The sequence below is a fragment of the Herpailurus yagouaroundi genome, unplaced genomic scaffold, assembly GCF_014898765.1.
Source record: "Herpailurus yagouaroundi ecotype Mexico unplaced genomic scaffold, PumYag 185, whole genome shotgun sequence".
Taxonomy (NCBI): Eukaryota; Metazoa; Chordata; class Mammalia; order Carnivora; family Felidae; genus Herpailurus; species Herpailurus yagouaroundi.
The window spans coordinates 27781772-27799963 of NW_024412416.1; the positions used below are offsets into that span (position 1 = coordinate 27781772).

The 18192-nt window shown below is 40.4% G+C and overlaps 1 protein-coding gene across 1 annotated transcript in view; it reads right to left on the reverse strand.

The window, feature by feature from the left end:
- OCA2 (OCA2 melanosomal transmembrane protein) overlaps positions 1 to 18192 on the reverse strand; it is a 527910-nt gene that overhangs the window by 296683 nt on the left and 213035 nt on the right. The window contains exons 15-18 of the mRNA XM_040493912.1: positions 9686 to 9830; positions 9219 to 9366; positions 7216 to 7273; positions 4596 to 4704 (exon numbers count right to left, since the gene is read on the reverse strand). Coding sequence (XP_040349846.1) covers positions 4596 to 4704; positions 7216 to 7273; positions 9219 to 9366; positions 9686 to 9830 — 460 coding nt within the window. The remainder of the gene's footprint in view (positions 1 to 4595; positions 4705 to 7215; positions 7274 to 9218; positions 9367 to 9685; positions 9831 to 18192) is intronic.

Genomic DNA, 18192 nt, shown 5'->3' on the forward strand with positions numbered 1-18192 from the left:
AAAAAAAAAAGAGGTTAGAGTGGGAGAGAGCCAAAGCATAAGAGACTGTTGAGAACTGAGAACAAAGTAAGAGTTGATGGGGGTGGGAGGGAGGAGAGGGTGGGTGATGGGTATTGAGGAGGGCACCTTTTGGGATGAGCACTGGGTGTTGTATGGAAACTAATTTGACAATAAATTTCATATATAAATAAAAAAATAAATAAATATATTAAAAATAAAATAAAAAATAAATAAATAAATGTCTGGTAGAATTCCCCAGGGAAGCCATTTGGTCCTGGACCCTTATTTTTGGGAGATTTTTGACAACTGATTCAATTTCTTCGCTGGTTATTGGTCTGTTCAAGCTTTCTATTTCCTCCTGATTGAGTTTTGGACGTGTGTGGATGTTTAGGAATTTGTGCATTTCTTCCAGGTTGTCCAGTGTGTTGGTATATAATTTTTCCTTGTATTCCCTGATAATTGCTTGTCTTTCTGACGGATTGGTTGTAACAATTCCATTTTCATTCATGATTTTATCTATTTGGGTCCTCTGCCTTTTCTTTTGAGAAGCCTGGCTAGAGGTTTATCAATTTTGTTTATTTAAAAAAAAAAAACAAACAACTCTCGGTTTCATTGATCTGCTCTACCTTTTTTTCTAGATTCTATATTGTTTATTTCTGTGCTGATCTTTATTATTTCTCTTCTTCTGCTGGGTTTAGGCTGTCTTTGCTGTTCTGCTTCTATTTCCTTTAGGTGTGCTCTTAGAATTTGTATTTGGGATTTTTCTTGTTTCTTGAGATAGGCCTGGATTGCAATGTATCTTCCTCTTAGGACTGCTATTGCTGCATCCCAAAGCATTTGGATTGTTGTATTTTCATTTTCATTTGTTTCCATATTTTTTTTAAATTTCTCCTCTGATTGCCTGGTTGAGCCATTCATTCTTTAGTAGGGTGTTCTTTAACCTTCATGCTTTTGGAGGTTTTCCAGATTTTTCCTGTGGTTGATTTCAAGCTTCATAGCATTGTGGTCTGAAAGTGTGCATGGTATGATCTCAATTCTTTTATACTTATGAAGGGCTGTTTTATGACCCAGTCAGTATGTGATCTTTCTTGGAGAATGTTCCACGTGCACTTGAGAAGAAAGTATATTCTGTTGCTTTGGGATGCAGAGTTCTAAATATATCTGTCAAGTCCATCTGATCCAATGTATCATTCAGAGCCCTTGTTTCTTTATTGATCCTGTGACTAAATGATCTATCCATTACTGTAAGTGGAGTATTAAAGTCCCCTGCAATTACCACATTCTTATCAATAAGTTTGCTTATATTTGTGATTAATTGTTTTATATATTTGGGGGCTCCCGTATTTGGCACATAGACATTTATAATTGTTAGCTCTTCTTAATGAATAGACCTTGTAATATTTATATAATGCCCTTCTTCATCCCTTGTTAAAGCCTTTAATTTAAAGTCTAGTTTGTCTGATATAAGTATGGCTACTCCAGATTTCTTTTGACTTCCAGTAGCATGATAGATAGTTCCCCACTTTCATTCTGAAGGTGTCTTCAGGTCTAAAATGAGTCTCTTGTAGACAGCAAATAGATGGGTCTTGTTTTTTATCCATTCTGATACCCTATGTGTTTTGATTGGACCATTTAGTCCATTTATATTCAGTGTTATTATAGAAAGTTATGGGTTAGAGTCATTGTGATATCTGTAGATTTCATGCTTGTAGTGATGCCTGTGGTACATTGTGGTCCTTGCAACATTTCACTCACAGAATCCCCCCTAGGATGTCTTGTAGGGCTGGTTTAGTGGTGATGAATTCCTTCAATTGTTGTTTGTTTGGGAAGACCTTTATCTCTCCTTCTATTCTAAATTACAGACTTGCTGCATAAAGGATTCTTGGCTTCATATTTTTCCTGTTCATCACATTGAAGATTTCCTGCCATTCCTTTCTGGCCTGCCAAGTTTCAGTAGATAGGTCTGCCACTAGTCTTTTCAGTCTCCCTTTATATTTTAGAGCATGTTTATCCTTAGCTGCTTTCAGAATTTTCTCTTTATCCTTGTATTTTGCCAGTTTCCCTATGATATGACATGCAGAAGATCATTTCAGGTTATGTCTGAAGGGAGTTCTCTGTGCCTCTTGGATTTCAATGCCTTTTTCCTTCCCCAGATCTGGAGAGTTCTCAGCCACGATTTGTTCAAGTACACCTTCAGCCCCTTTCTCTCTCTCTTCCTCTTCTGGAATTCCTATTATATGGATATTGTTGCATTTGATTGCACCACTTGGTTCCCTAATTCTCCCCCTCATACTCCTGGATTTTTTTATCTCTTTTTCTCAGCTTCCTCTTTTTCCATAATTTTATCTTCTAATTCACTTATTTTCTCCTCTGCCTCTTCAATCCAAGCTGTGGTCACCTCCATTTTATTTTGCACCTCATTTATATTATTTTTTATGACACTATTTCTTAGTCCCTTGATCTCTGTAGCAAGAGATTCTCTGCTGTCCTCTATACCCTTTTTAAGCCCAGCGATTAATATTATGACTATTATTCTAAATTCTTGTTCCGTTATATTGCTTAAATCATTTTTGATCCATTCGTTAGCTGTCGCTACTTCCTGGAGTTTCTTTTGAGGAGAATTCTTCCATTTCATCATTGTGGATAGTCCCTGGTGTGGCACAAAACTGCAGGGCACTTCCCCTGTGCTGTCTGGAGTAACTTGTGTTGGTCAGCGGGGCCATAGTCACACCTGATGTCTCTCCCCAGCCCACTGCTGGGCCACAGTCAGACTGGTGTGTACCTTAACTTCCTCTCTCTTAGGGGCAGGACTCACTGTGGAGTGGTGTGGCCCCTGTCTGGGCCTCTTGCACACTGCCAGGCTTATGGTGTTGCTTTGATGGGATCTGGCATATTAGCTGGGGTGGATCCACAACGTGCACAGGGGTGGGAGGGGCAGGATCAGCTCGCTTTGCCTTTGGTGGTTCCCTGCGGGAGGGGCCCTGCAGCACCAGGAGAGAGGCCGACCCGTGCCCATTCGGTGAACAGGTTCCCTTTGGGTTTTTGGCTGGGGGATGGGAGAGGGAGATGGCACTGGCTCACACCTTTGTTCCCCATTGAGCTGAGCTCTGTCTTCCAGGGTTCAAAACTTCTCCCTCCCGGTGTCCTCTTGCCCTCCCGCTCTCAAGCAGAGCTGTTGACTTATAACATTCCAGATTTAAGTCCCTCTGGCTGTCAGAATTCACGCAGTCCAGACCCTCCACTTTTGCAAGCCAGACTTGGGGATTCCACCTTGCTGGGTGGGCTGCCCCTCCACCACCCCAGCTCCCTCTTGTCAGTCCATGTAGCGCACACCACCTCTCTACCCTTCCTACCCTCTTCCGTGGGCCTCTTGTCTATGCTTGGCTCCAGAAAGTCCATTCTACTAGTCTTCTGGCAGTGTTCTGGGTTATTTACGCAGGTGTGGGTGGAATCTAAGTGATCAGCAGGACAAGGTGAGCCCAGTGTCCTCCTACGCCACCTTCTTCTAAAGTTCCCTACCATGAAGTACATTTTGGAAGTGGTTTGGGTTTTGTTTTGTTTTGTTTTAAGTAATAGCACCAACTGGGGCGCCTGGGTGGCGCAGTCGGTTAAGCGTCCGACTTCAGCCAGGTCACGATCTCGTGGTCCGTGAGTTCGAGCCCCACCTCGGGCTCTGGGCTGATAGCTCAGAGCCTGGAGCCTGTTTCCGATTCTGTGTCTCCCTCTCTCTCTGCCCCTCCCCCGTTCATGCTATGTCTCTCTCTGTCCCAAAAATAAATAAACGTTGAAAAAAAAATTTAAAAAGTAATAGCACCAATAGAGAGAACTGTTAAATCAGTAAAAAAAAAAAAAAAAAAAAAAAAATCCTAAGGAATGTGGAAAATATTGATGAAGAGTGGAAAGATGCCAGAGTTAACAAGATATCTGGTGAGCTCAATTTTCAAGACAGTCATATCTCAAGTGGGAACAGGCCCTACAACCTTGACACAGGGCTTGAGAAATGGAAAGGGAGAGCCACAGCACTGTGAAAGCAAGAAACATATGGGAAAGGGTGGGAGAACAGGTTCTGCTGTGTGGGGAAAACGGAGGCACCATAGGGAACAGGGGGTTGTATAGACCTTTTGCACTCCTCTGGCCCTTTCAGTGCTCGTCTAATCCTCATGTCAAGTTGCACAAACTGTAGGACTCTGACCTTGTTGATTTGACCTCCCATCTCTTCTGAAGTGCTTCTCAAGCAACAGTTTAAAGATCTGGTTATCAAGTATGAGAAAGATGATAATATCTACTCCATATTTCTTCTAATGTTAAACCCTGGAGGGGCCGAGGACCCATGCACTAAGACACTAGGGGCTGGAGAGGAATCTCTCTCTCTCTCTCTCTCTCTCTCTCTCTCTCTCTCTCTCCCCCTCTCCCTTTTTTCCAGAAAACAAAAGGAAAGGTAGTGGATAAAGGTTTCCTTTTTGCTATCAAAGATGGCCACCCTCCATCTCACCCTCATGACCAATGTCTGGGAACAAGCTTTGAAATCTTCCCTTCCAGACTGTGATAGCAATTGCAAAGCCTATAGACAAAAGGTAACAAAAAATTAGACTCACCAAGATCAAGATGAACACCAGGAACAAATGAATTGAGAAAGAACATGAAGATAACAAATCCCAACACCATCAGGCATTTGGTGAGCAGAATCCTGTCTGATATCCTGTGCTATAAGAGAGAAAAACACAACTCATTTACTAGGTACAATCTTCTGTTTCCTGCAATGTGTCCATCATCCTACATGACTTGAATCACTACAACTTTCTCCTTAAGATGAAAAATACAACATCTTGAACTTCAAAGAAGATGATAAGGTGATGCATTATAAAGAAAACTACAGATTTGGAATTACAGCATTCAAAACCTTTATTAAAAAATAAACACAATAAAGTTAAAGCATAGAACAATCCTCTTATAAAACACCTGACTAAATAGCTTATCAATATGATGCAGAAAGTGCTCCCAGATACACCACAAGAATTAGGTTAGATGTTGGCAAAACCACTGGGGAAACAACATGTAACTTCCAAGGACCTGACCACACATTTTCACAGGTGCTACATGCTCACATCCTTTTAATTCAACTTTCCTTCTATTACACAAATCCCTGTTCATGGTGGCACCGAGGTTAACATATTCATGCAGTATATGACTCCTGCTGAAGGCTCCTACTATATCCTTTCATGTTCACAGGGACTCTGGAAGACACTTGGCAGTCTCATAGCCATTAATATGACATCATTGGTAGCCTGTGGAGTCACTCAGGGGTGACGGGAGGTGCCAGAAAACTCTATAGTACCTTCATTAACCTTAAATGGTTAATGAAGGTACTATACCTCCTTTAAGTGGGCCTGAGTCACAGAGTAAGATGGGGTGAGGTCCCCAAAAGCCACAGCTGTGTGGAGTTGGGGAAAGGAGAGAGATCCAGGAAAACTGGCACAGATGAGCCCTGGGTCATCATGCCCTACCCATACAGGCCCCTATGTGAATCATGCTCTACCATGTGAACTGACAACTACGCCATGTCCTTTCCTAAGTATGGTCCTGCCACCACATCTGTCTATGTATATCTAGAATTAGATAGATATAGACATGGATGTGTATATATGGATAGAAAGGGAGAGACAGTGACAGATATTTATGGGTATACATATGGATAGAGATAGAAGTACAGAAAGATGGTACAGGTATAGGTATAGAGATACAGAGATAGATGTGTGTATAGGTATAGATTTTCTCTCTGGATTTCTCTACTCATACAGTTAAAGCTGCTGTCATAAAAACTGCAAGCATATTCTTACATGTTACACTGGCTCTGTCTGCAGTCCCTAGCCCCCTGCTCACGAATCATGTGGGCCACCTCCTGATTATCTCTTCCTTCCCCACCCACTGCCAAAGCTTGTGGCTCAACTGGCCCCTACTCATCTTCTCCTTCTCACTTCCAAAGAAGGCCAGTTTGGCTAGATGAGTCTATGATGGTGAATTAGGAGGAAAAGGGCATGGCCCCTCACTTGTTGTAAGGGGAGGCACTATAAAGCCTCCATGCAGCCATGTTAATCACAGAACGTAGGTATCACCACGGGCAATTCTAGGATTGGGAATGGAGGGAGCAGGAAGATCAAAGAACATTCCAGCATCACTTTGCTGGTGTAAGCGGAAATGATCCAAAATGTATTCCTATCTGTTATTTTTAGTGTCTGTCAAATTTTCTCCTTTTGCCTTTCTGGAGCTATCACAGTAAGAACTCTTTCATTTAATACAAGCTCTTTGTTTTTCCCTTCCACCTCTCTTCAATCCTCATCTACCGCGTTCACAGAGAGATACACAATCTTTTCCCTAATTCACAGCCAACACTACATGGTCTAGCAAAGCAAGCAGGATCTGCATAAACCTGGGGCCCAGAAAAGTGTCATAGCCACACCCTCCTTTCCTAACCCCAACCATCTCAGTGGTGCAGAGATTGGGAAGAGAGACCCAAAGGACACATTACCCATCAGGACCACCATACCTAAATTTCTTTATAAAGGGACAAAATGTTCCTATCATAATAAGAAAGTGGGTAATCAATCTCTCCCTAAGAAAGAAACTACCTGGATTTGAAATTTCACAAAGATATAAATGTCTCCCAGCAGATCTGGAGCAGAGTTCTCTCAGCTAGGAGAGGGGCACTGTGTTCTCAGATAGGCTAAAAAAAAAAGGTCTGTTAAAGCAGGAAAATTAGCAACAGAACTCAAAAGCTACAGCCCACCAGAAGTCAGAGCCATATGAGAGAATGTACACCACACACTCCATCTTTGTCCCTAAAGCTGTTCCATCTCACACTGCATGCCTCATCTGTTTCTGCCTCAATCTCCTCATCCACACAATGGGAACCATAAGACCTGCCTTTTAGGATCAGGAAGAGCTGCAAGAACCTCAGGCACCCAGCCAACTTTCTCTGCAGCTGCATTAACCATAGAAAGGGCCACTCTATCTCAAAGGGTATTTAAAAATTTTAACTTTTCCATTTCAGGACAAAATAGGCCTATCATGCCTGGAAAATGATTTTTCCTATTTATTCCTAGAAATAACTCATGTCTTGTGTACAACTATAGGAATAAAAAGAGAAATTACTTTCAGTCTTAACTTTTGTGAAGCAAGAGGTGATTCAGAAATCCCTGAGAGAATAAACCACAGTACCTTTTTCTGGAGTTCCTGGATATTGGTCTCCCAATTTTTATCTTCCTGTGAGATTTGTCTAAAAGAGAAAAAGGCAGTCTCATTATTTTCCTGGAGCTACTGAGCAGTGAGATCAGCAAGGCAGCAGTCATCGCATGTTTAGCATGGACCTTTGGCCTAGATACCAGGCACTAAGTGATGCCTGATTTGGCCACATACTGGGCACACCTAGTCATTGAAGGTGACCAGTGAACTTGGGTTTATGGATTGGAAAATATATTTCTGTATTTCTGAAGAAAAGTAATACAGGAAATGAATGGAATGTTAAGGAAGCAAGTGCGCAAGCATGTGTATGTGTGAGCATGAGCACAAGGAATGTCAGAAGAATACTGACCAAAATGTGAACGAGGGGGATGACAGTAAGATACTTTTGTTCTTCTCTTCTTACTTTCTATTTTCCTATACTTTTTTTCAAAATGAAGCTATTTTATATTGACAACCAAACTTATTAAAGGAAAAAACATTAAAGAAATTCCACTTGCTTTAGTGGTGATTTTTATCAATGGAAATCAATTTTAAAGAACTTATGTGTGCTTCTCTCTCCTCTGGTCATGGGAACGTCTGATCTGATTCAGTCACCCTCATTTGTTCCAACATGCCTTTCCCTTTTAACCTTTCCTAACAGTCCACAATTTCTGCTTTATTTTCTTCCCTACTAACCAGTAAAAAGAGCTATACTGTGGAGAATTTAGTTTTATGAGCACTTATATGTCACAAGTATCAAAAGAGGCTGACTACACAGCCAGAACAGACCCTAAAGGAAATCACAGCAGACGCAGGCAAATCCTGAAGACAGTTTTTTAAAATAATACATACAAACAAGATCTGCAGAGCCAGCATCTTTCATTTACAAAGTTTCTCCTTTTAAGATCTATGCCTGTGGTGGAAGTTGGTCCCCAGCCTGCAATTCAGGGCCCTCCTGGAGCCTCAGGACATGAGGTCCTGCTTCCCAAGCACCACCTGGTGGAGGTGGGTCCTAGGCTAGGATGGAGCTGAGACAGCACTTTGCTGGAGAGAGTAAGATTCCACACATTCCCTGTAGCCTTCCCCCTGCCCCCACTAAAATAACAGGCTTCAAGACCATACTGGATGACCCTCAAGGGTCAGCACAGTCACCACACCCAGCTCAGCCCAGGAATACAGGGCTGCTTTTAGCAAACTGCAACATGTAAGATCATTCACACTACATTCACAGGGATTTGCATTTCCTTGCCTTGACAGACCCCTCATTTTAGCCCAGCTCCCAGCTCTGTGGCAGTAATGATTCAATGTCCCTGAAGGGTAGATATGCTCCTGGTTCTTCTATCAGCTCTCCCAAATTGAAGTCATGTTAGAACTCAGCACCTCATCAGAGTTGGAGGAAAAATTCATCCCTTCATTTTTACATATCAGCTTTGATTAAAAGCAAATGACAGGAAATGAATTGAGTAGGACTTAAGTACTTAGAGGTCCCTGAAAATCAACTACTGGGAGAGTATTTTGTTAATTTCTTTGTTATATTAATTGTTTTTGATTCTTGTTATAGAACAAGTGTTATGTGTGAAGGTGTGACAGGCAGTGCTTGAGTGTGGATTCAATCCCCAGTGTCACTCTTTCCTAGCTGTAGAGCCCTGGACAAGTTGCTCAAATTCTCTGAGCCTCAGTTATCTCATCCTTAAACTGGGGCTGGTACCAGAACATATTCCAGAGATCTAAGTGAGGCTAGACAAAATAATGTGCCACAAGAGACTTACACAGCTTCATTGGCATGAAGATAGTGTTACTATTTTGTAGTACCATGAAGTACTCTGAAGAAGCATCATTTTAACTTACTTGACTTGTACATTGTATGACATTTAGACACCATGGGTGGGGGGTGGTAGTAAATAGGTTATTGATACAATTCAACCATTGAGCACAACTGGTAAAATTGAGAGCCACTGCTATAAACCAAGAGTAGCCCAAGCAGGGTCCTGGCTTGGTACCTGTGAAAGGTATGCAGCCTTCGGGCCAGCAGGTGCTCCAGTGCCTGCACCTTCCCCAGGAGCAGGCCCCGAACCGCTGTTTCCTCTCGGCTGGCCGGGCTGATGCGCTGCGCAGTCAGGCGCCAGACATGGATCTCGTGCTTCAGTTCTGCAGGAAAGAAAAGCCAAGCCTTGAGTGTCCCACCACCTCAGAAATCAGCAGGCACCTACTCCTCACAACCTTCCAAGACTACGAAACATATACCTGATGATACACAAATAACCAAGAACCAAACCAAAGCAGTGACTTAGCATTTGTGTTATAGAACCAGGAGACAAAGCCCACATTAAAAAATTGCCATGGATGTAAAGTAATGTGATTTTGGTGAGAAATAAATTCTTGAATATACATATCAATGCTATCACCCAACATACTTTTCCCCTCCCAGGGAATTATTTCTTACAGCCAGGAGTTTGGATCTCTCAGCCAAAATCCAGACACTGCCTAATCATTGAAGTAGATCTAGTGAACATGGAAGATACAAGTGTAGTTCTCAGCAAGAAGGCATCTGATAAGAGCAGGAGGTAGTGAATGCCCTGCCTCCTGACCAGGCCTCCAAGCTGAGCTTGCATCTGTGAAAGAACACAGGTGAGAGAAACTTAGACAAACTTATGTAATGCTCAAATTAATAGAATGAGGCAAATTTTACTCATCATTTCAGACATCTTCTGGTATAGAAAAGAGAAATGAATTGTCAATTCATTGGCTCCTAAAACATCAAAATCTTTTATGAAAATTTATACTTAACCTCTATTTTACAGTTAAAGGTGCTACAGAAATTTCTCCAAATATCCACCAAAAAATATAAGGAATAACAGTATTTTCATCAGTCACCTCTTATGTGCAATGTACTATACCTTATATCACAAGAATTCAAGATGAAAAAGACAGAACCCTTTGAAGCAGGACTAGAGCACTTGACAACTAGCTCAGAGCAGAGGCAAGGCAGGCCCATTATCTAAATACTGAGAAGTAGCACGTACTTGTGGTTTAGTGACTAGGAAAACACCACTGTTTAAGCCCCCTCTATTCAGTACACAAGAGTTGATTACCTACTATGTGGCAGAGCTATTGCAAATTGCATCAAGATTCAGAAAAGAGAAGTGGGAGAGAATAGGGGCACTGAAACTATTTCAGTTAACACACGCTTTTCTCTAAAGAACTAGCCTTACAAAGATGACAACTCTTTGGAACTAAGCTGTGTAATGTGTTTTCATTAAGTTCATATTGACACTTTGTAGTTTGCCAAAATAAAAAATAAATAAACTTGGGTATAATTCAAAATCTTCTTCAGAGAAACATATCTGTAATTTCCTTTCAGAGAGCCTCACATCTCATTAAACAACCTATGAGGTTATGATAACATTAAAAGGAGGAACAGGAGGAGGAGGAGAAAATCAAATAAACTAGACTTCTGAACGACTGAGCACAAAAATATCACACAGGGACAGGAAAGGAGAGATGAGGTCGTGCAGAGGCTTCAGTGAAGGTGTTTCATCCAATGGTGTGAACCACATTACACAGAAGATATCATTCAAAGCCCATTCATAAAGTACAGAGACTTTCCAGCCTGTCTTTCAAGGCATAGGTGATGGTCACTTTCCCAAGTGGATCAACTTTAAAGAGCTAAACAAGAGCATGGCTAGTCTCTGAGGCTAGTCCATGCAATGAAGGCTGGGAGGTCTCTCCCCATCGATGTGTGGAGAAGCAGAGCCTGGGAGTCACTGCTACATCTGTGGAACTGGCCTTCCAGGTCCCCAGGGCTCCTTTCTGCAGGTGTCCTTTCCAGACGTAGCCTCAGCCCCTTTGTGTACACCTAGAGCCTGGCTGCCTTCTAATGTATCAAATCAAACAGGAGGAGCTATTCTCCCCAGATAATCCCCATGCATGAATCCTTAGGTAGTGTACTTTTGTTTTCATCATTTTGGAATGAAATACATCATCACTTATCAGGGAATTTAGTGAGAGATTTTGCCCAGGGAAAGGAAGCTCACTGCCTGTACCCAGAACCCAAGTGCATTTGCTCCTCAGTTCTCAGGCTTCCTCCACACCTCTTCTGCCATCTCCACACCCTCTCTTCTCTGCTAAGCTCTAAGACTATGGTTTCAATGGGCTACTTGAAATTGCCCTCTGCATCTTGTGCTGTCAGGTTCACAGGTAAACATTCCATCTTCCCTCCACAAAACTCTCTCTCCTCTCACTTTCTTAGTTTTTATATGACATCATTCATCTTCCAGGTGAGCCTGAAATGTCATTTTGGTCTTATCAATGTCATCCTTCACTATTTCTACACTGACATTATTGAGCATGTCAGATACCATGCTAGATGCTAAAGGATAAAAATTAATAAGTTACAGGATTGGTCTCCAACAAGTTAGAAAGAGATATAAGATATGTCATAAGTAAACATGAACTAGGGCAGTACTGGGCCACAAAAACAGTTAAGGATATACTGGTATAGTTCTTACAGGGTCCACTCGTTCCTGTCTCAGGTCATCAGTTTGTCCAGACCTCATCTCCTCACACTTACTGACTCTGATTCCTCCTCAGTAACCTCTAACTGGAGTCACTTCCTACCAATCCACCCACGGTTAGTCATAAAACACTGCTTATTCTATCTATTTTATAGATAGGTATATATAGACAGATACAGTTATATAGATAGATATATAGAAAGAAGACACTTTATCTATCTTTATATTTACCTATCTTCTAGGAAGATAAATCTATCTAGGCTGATCTATCTAGAAAGATAGGGTAGCAGATATGCAGACAGACAGATAGATTCCTTCTTTCAAATTGGTTTACCATGGCTTGCAGAATAAAGCCAAAGGTCTACAGGAAATACTCTAGATCCTCAAATGGCAAGTGCTTTTGTGAGCTCTGACCCGCTATATTAGCTCTTACCTTTTCCACGCTAGCCCCTGACCAGGAGATATCATCAGATGTCTAATCTCCACCTCTCTGATTACCTCCTGTCCCTATCTTCTTGAGCTTTTCAACCAACCTCTTATAGCATTACTTGGGGTTACCATATACATGGTACAAAAAGGTGAAGACATTACCATGTGGGATGTGCTCTCTCACAGGATCTGGGGACTGCCAGAATGCCTAGAGGAGGGTCATCCAGCTCCAAGTGATGAGTTTCAGGGGAAGATGCCAAGGCCAGGAGTTGAGAAATGGAATTATACTACTGTAATTTTCTTATAGTTTCTTATAGTTTATGTTAAGCAGTATCACTTGAAGTTAGTATATAACGATCACTAAATTCACAAAACACAACTATAGCCAAAAAATGTAACAGCAAAAAGAAAAGATAAAATGAAATATTTTTAAATATTCAATCAATTCAAAATAAAGCATAAAATGAAGGGGAAAGGATAAAGAAGAGAAGGCACAAATAAAAAAACATGATGATACACTTTAATCATATTATTAATCATGTTAAATATAATCTAAATGTACCAATTAAAAGAGAGATTATCAGGAATTGGATAAAAAAATCAAGACCCAACTGTTGGCCACTTCCAAGAAATTCACTTTAAATATAGAGATAAAAGAATGGAAAAGATATACTACCCTACAACCAGCCAAGAGAAATTTGGAATTGCTACATTAACAACAAAATAGATGTCAGAGCAAGAATATGAATATAGATATAGAAGGTCACTTTATAACGATAAAGGTGCTAAATCTTCAAGAGGAAATAATCCCAAATGTTATGTACCCTAATAACAGAATTTTGAAATATATAAAGCAAAAATCATAACTGTAAAGAGAAATAGACAAATCCACAATCATAATTAGAGATTTCTATTTTCATCTCTCAGTAATTTATTGAATAAATGGATAGAAAATCAGAAAGAATAGGGGCACCTGGGTGGCTCACTTGGTTAAGTGTCTGACTTTGGCTCCATTCATGATCTCACGGTTCATGAGTTTGAGTCCCAGGTCGGGCTCTGTGCTGACAGCTCAGAGTCTGGAGCCTGCTTCGGATTCTGTGTCTCCTTCTCTCTCTGTTCCTACCCCACTCACACTCTGTCTCTGTCTCTGTCTCTGTCTCTGTCTCTCTCTCTCTCTCTCTCAAAAATAAATAAAGGTTTAAAATATTTTAAAAAATAAAATCAGCAAGAATATAGAAGACTTGAATAATTTTATCAGCCAACTTGACCTAATTGACCATATTGACAAAATTTCACCCAACAACAGCAGAATACATACTCTCTTCTGGTACATACAGAATATCTACAAGGCTAGACATTCTAGCCATAAAACCATCTTAATAATTTAAAAAGATTCAAGTTTTACCAAGTATATTCTCTGGTCACTCTTAAATTAAATTAGGTAATTGGAAATTCTCCAAATGTGTGGTAAATAAGCACTTCTAAAATACCCAAGGATCAAATAAATCAAAAGGGAAATTAGAAAGTAATTTGAACTGGATGGAAATGAAACAAAACATACAAAAATTGGTAGAAGGTCACTAAAGTAGTACCTGGAAGGAAATTTAGAGCACTGAACACCTATATTAGAAAAGAAGATATATATAAAATTAATAAGTTCAACCTCTACTTTAAGAAACTAGAAAAAGAAGAGTAAATAATCTCAGAGTAAGAAGATAATAAATATCAGAGTATAAATCATTAAAAGAGAAAGATTTAGAGAAAAATCTATATAATCAGAACCTAGTTCCTGAGATCAATAAAATTAATAAAACTCTAACCAGACCCATCAGAGAAAAGCAGAGATAGGAGAGGATTTAAGATTGTGGCTCAATAGGGGGACCCTATGCTTCTCTTATCCTCAAAAAGCTAGACAGATATCAAATCATTCCAAACACCCAAGAAATCAATCTGAATCCTGAGAGAATAAACTGTAGAACTAGAGTGAGAAAAGAAACCACATTGTGGAAGGTGGTAGGTGCAGAGACATGATTCTGGGGAGAAAAGAATCATGGGTGCTCTGAAGGGGAGGGAGCCTTGATCTTGGAGACAGAATAGAGTCAGATAAACAGAGAGAAAGCAGCACACAGGGGACTTCACAACAGAAACACTTCCCCAAAACCACTGCCTGGGAAAACTGGAACAGCTGATTATCACAAGTTTTTACAAGCAGCAGAGCTCAAAGTGTGAAGTTTTAGAAGTCCATGCCACTGCCAGATGGAGCCTGGCAGGCATAGCAGTTCTCCTGTTGGAAAGGAAGGCAGAGGCCTAGGAGCAGACAGTGGGGTCTGAGGATCCCCTGGGTCACACTAGGAAAGACAATTCCCCTTCTTGGAGTGCATTTGGGAGAGGTGGCACAGCCTCTCAGGGGACAAAAGAGTTGGAGGGTGCCAACATGCTGCCTCATTCATTAGCATAGGAACAGAGACATCTGCTGAGGGCAGCAAGCCTTGGTGCCTTGTTTTTTGCTGCACTTTATCATAAATTCTGAGCCTCTGTGCGATCCTGCAACTGCTTTTCTGGGACAAGCCAGAACCAGCTGCAGCATGGCAAGACCCTCCCCCAGAGGATCAGCATGGATCCATGCTGCACCAGTTCCCTAAAATTTGGACTTTTGAAAAACAGCCACATGCCTGAGATAAAACACAGGAGTACTGTGCCACCTGGCAGGCAGACAGCTTGGGCACAGACAAGGTGAAGGCAGGGCTCTAATGGAAGCCAAGGACACAAAAAGGGAGACTGCTCGCTCTTCTGTGAGGGCTTCCAGAACAGTGGGAGCAGATTCCCTGCTCCAGGATGAAAGTGTGGGGCAAAGCCATTTTCCCAATTTGTCAGCACTAACAGACTTCAGTGAGCAACACAGTACCCCCAGTGGAGGCTGGAGCTGCTTACACCAAGCCCCACCCCACTACACCCTGCAGGTGCACCTTTACTAGGGCAAGTCAGCCTGTGAACCAGCACAGCAGGCCCTTCACCTAGAAGACTGACACAAAACCCTCACACACACCAAGTCTACTGATTGTAGAATGCTGCAAAGTTTCAGCTCTAGTGGAAATAGGATCAGGTTTATTTTGACAAGCAGACAAAAGCACACCTAGTTAAAACACCACACACCTAACAAAGTCAAACATGCCTAGACCCCTCCACCCCCCCACCAGCTGCAAGCAAGAAGAAACTCTTCAGAGAACTGACTGGAGGGGAAAATCATCCTAAACATAACAGCAGAGTGCAAACTCTGAAACACTTCCTGAAGCACCAGGCCTTGGACGGTATAAGACCTCTTTTTAAAATAGCTATTACTCTCAGGAGCAGAAAATATAACAGGCTTTCCTAACATACACACACACACACACACACACACACACACAGTGACCTAGAAAAACTGACAAGACAGAGGAATTCACTGCAAAAGAAAGAACAAGAACAGGTCACAGCCAAGGATCTAATCAAAACAGATATCAGTAATATGCCTGAACCAGAATTTAAAACAACAATCACAAAGATACTAGCTAGGCCTGAGAAAAGCATAGAAGACACTAAACAATCCTTTATTACAGAGATAAAAGATCTAAAAAGTACTCAGACTAAAATTTTTAAAAATGCTATAACTGAAATGCAAAACCAACTGACTATAATGACAAGGAAGGATGATGCAAAAGAATGAAATAGTGATATAGAAGAGAAAAATATGAAAAATAATGAAGCTGAAAAAAAAAGGAAAGAAAGGTATTGGATCATGAATGTAGACTTAGAGAACTCAGTGACTCTAGAAAGCATAATAACATTCGTATCATAGGAGTCCCAGAAGAAAAAGGAAAAGAGGCAGAAGGTTTACTTGAGTAATTTATAGCCAAAAACTTCCCTAATCTGGGGAAGGACTTAGACATCTAAATCCTGGAGGCACAGAGAACTCCTATCAAATTAAACAAAAGCCAGACAAAGCCAAAATATATCATAGGACAATTTGCAAAATACAGAGACAAGAAAAGAATTCGGAAAGCAGCAAGGAAAAAGAAACCCCTCACCTACAAGGAAAGAAAATTCAGGTTAGCAATAGATCTGTCCACAGAAACCTGGCAGGCCAGAAGAGAGTGACAGGATATATTCAACATGCTGAATGGGAAAAATATGCAGCCAGAAATACTTTATTCAGCAAGGCTGTCATTCAGAATAGAAGGAAAGATCAAAGTTCCCCAGACAAACAAAAAACTAAATGAGTTTGTGACCACCAACCCGCTCTGCAAAAAATATTAAAGTGGACTCTTTGAGTGGGAAAGAAAGACCAAAAGCAACAAATACTAGAAAGGAACAGAGAAAATCACCAGAAACACCAATCTTACAGGCAATACAATGGTACTAAATTCTTCTCTATCAATATTACTGTGAATGTAAATGCACTAAATGTTCCAATAAAAACAAATAGTGTATCAGAATGGGTTAAAAAAATAAGACACATGTATATGCTGCTTACAGGAGACTCATTATAGACCTAAAGACACCTGCAGATTGAAAGTGAGGGGATAGAGAATCATCTATCATGCGAATAGACATTAAAAGAAAGCCAGAGTAGCTATACTTATATCAGACAATCTAGATAAAAAAATTTTTGTTAATGTTTATTAATTTTTGAGAGAGAGAGACAGAGTGTGATTGGGGGAGGGGCAGAGAGAGAGGGAGACACAGAATCTGAGGTAGGCTCCAGGCTCTAAGCTGTCAGCACAGAGCCCACCACAGGGCTCGAATCCATGAGCTGTGAGATCATGACCTAAGCCAAAGTCAACCACCAAACTGACTGAGCCACCCCGGCACCCCCAGACAATCTAGATTTTGAAATAAAGACTGTAACCACAGATCAGCGAGGGCATTATATCTAATTAAGGGGTCCATCCATCAAGCAGATCTAACAATTGTAAATATTTATGCCCCCAATTTGAAAGCACTCAAATATATATTCAGTTAATAACAAACATAAAGAAATTCATTGATAATAACATAATAGTAGGGAACTTAACACCCCACTTATAGCAATGGACAGATCATCTAAGCAGAAAATAAACAAGGAAATAATGGCTTTGAATGACACACTCTACTAGGTGGACTTCATAGATATATTCAGAACACTTTATCCTAAAGCAGCAGAATACACATCTTTCTCAAGTGCACATGGAACTTTCTCCAGAATATATTACATACTTGATCACAAATCAGCCCTTAACAAATACAAAAACATTGAGAATGTAGCAAGCATCTTTTCTGACCACAACACTATAAAACTTTAAATCAACCACAAGAAAAAATTTGGAAAGCCCCCAAATACATGGAAGTTAAAGAACATTCTACCAAAAATGAATGGGTTAACCAAGAAATTAAAGAGCAAGTAAAAAAATATATGGAAGCCAATGAAAATGAAAACACAACAGTCCAAAACCTTTGGGATGTAGCAAACCTCAAGAAGCAAAAAAAAAAGTCTCAAATACACAACGTAACCTTACACCTAAAGGAGATAGAAAAGGAACAGCAAATAAAGTCTAAAGTCAACCTAAGAAGGTAAATAATAAAGATTAAGCAGAAATAAACAATATAGAAACAAACAAAAAAACAGTAGAACAAATCAACAAAACTAAGAGCTGGTTCTTTGAAAGAATCAACAAAATTGATAAATTCATAAACTCCTAGCCTTACTTACCAAAAGAAAGAGGACCCAAATAGATAAAATCACAAATGAGAGAAGAGATCACAACCAACACTACAGAAATACAAACAATTATAAGAGAACACTATAAAAATATATATGCCTACAAACTGGGCAATCTGGAAGAAATGAACAAATTTCTAGAAACATAAAAACTACTAAAAATAAAACAGAAAAAAATAGAAAATTCGAACAGACTCATAACCAGCAAAGTAATTGAAACAGTAATCATGGCACAAAAACAGACACATATACCAATGGAATAGAATAGAAACCCCAGAACTAGACCCACAAACGTAT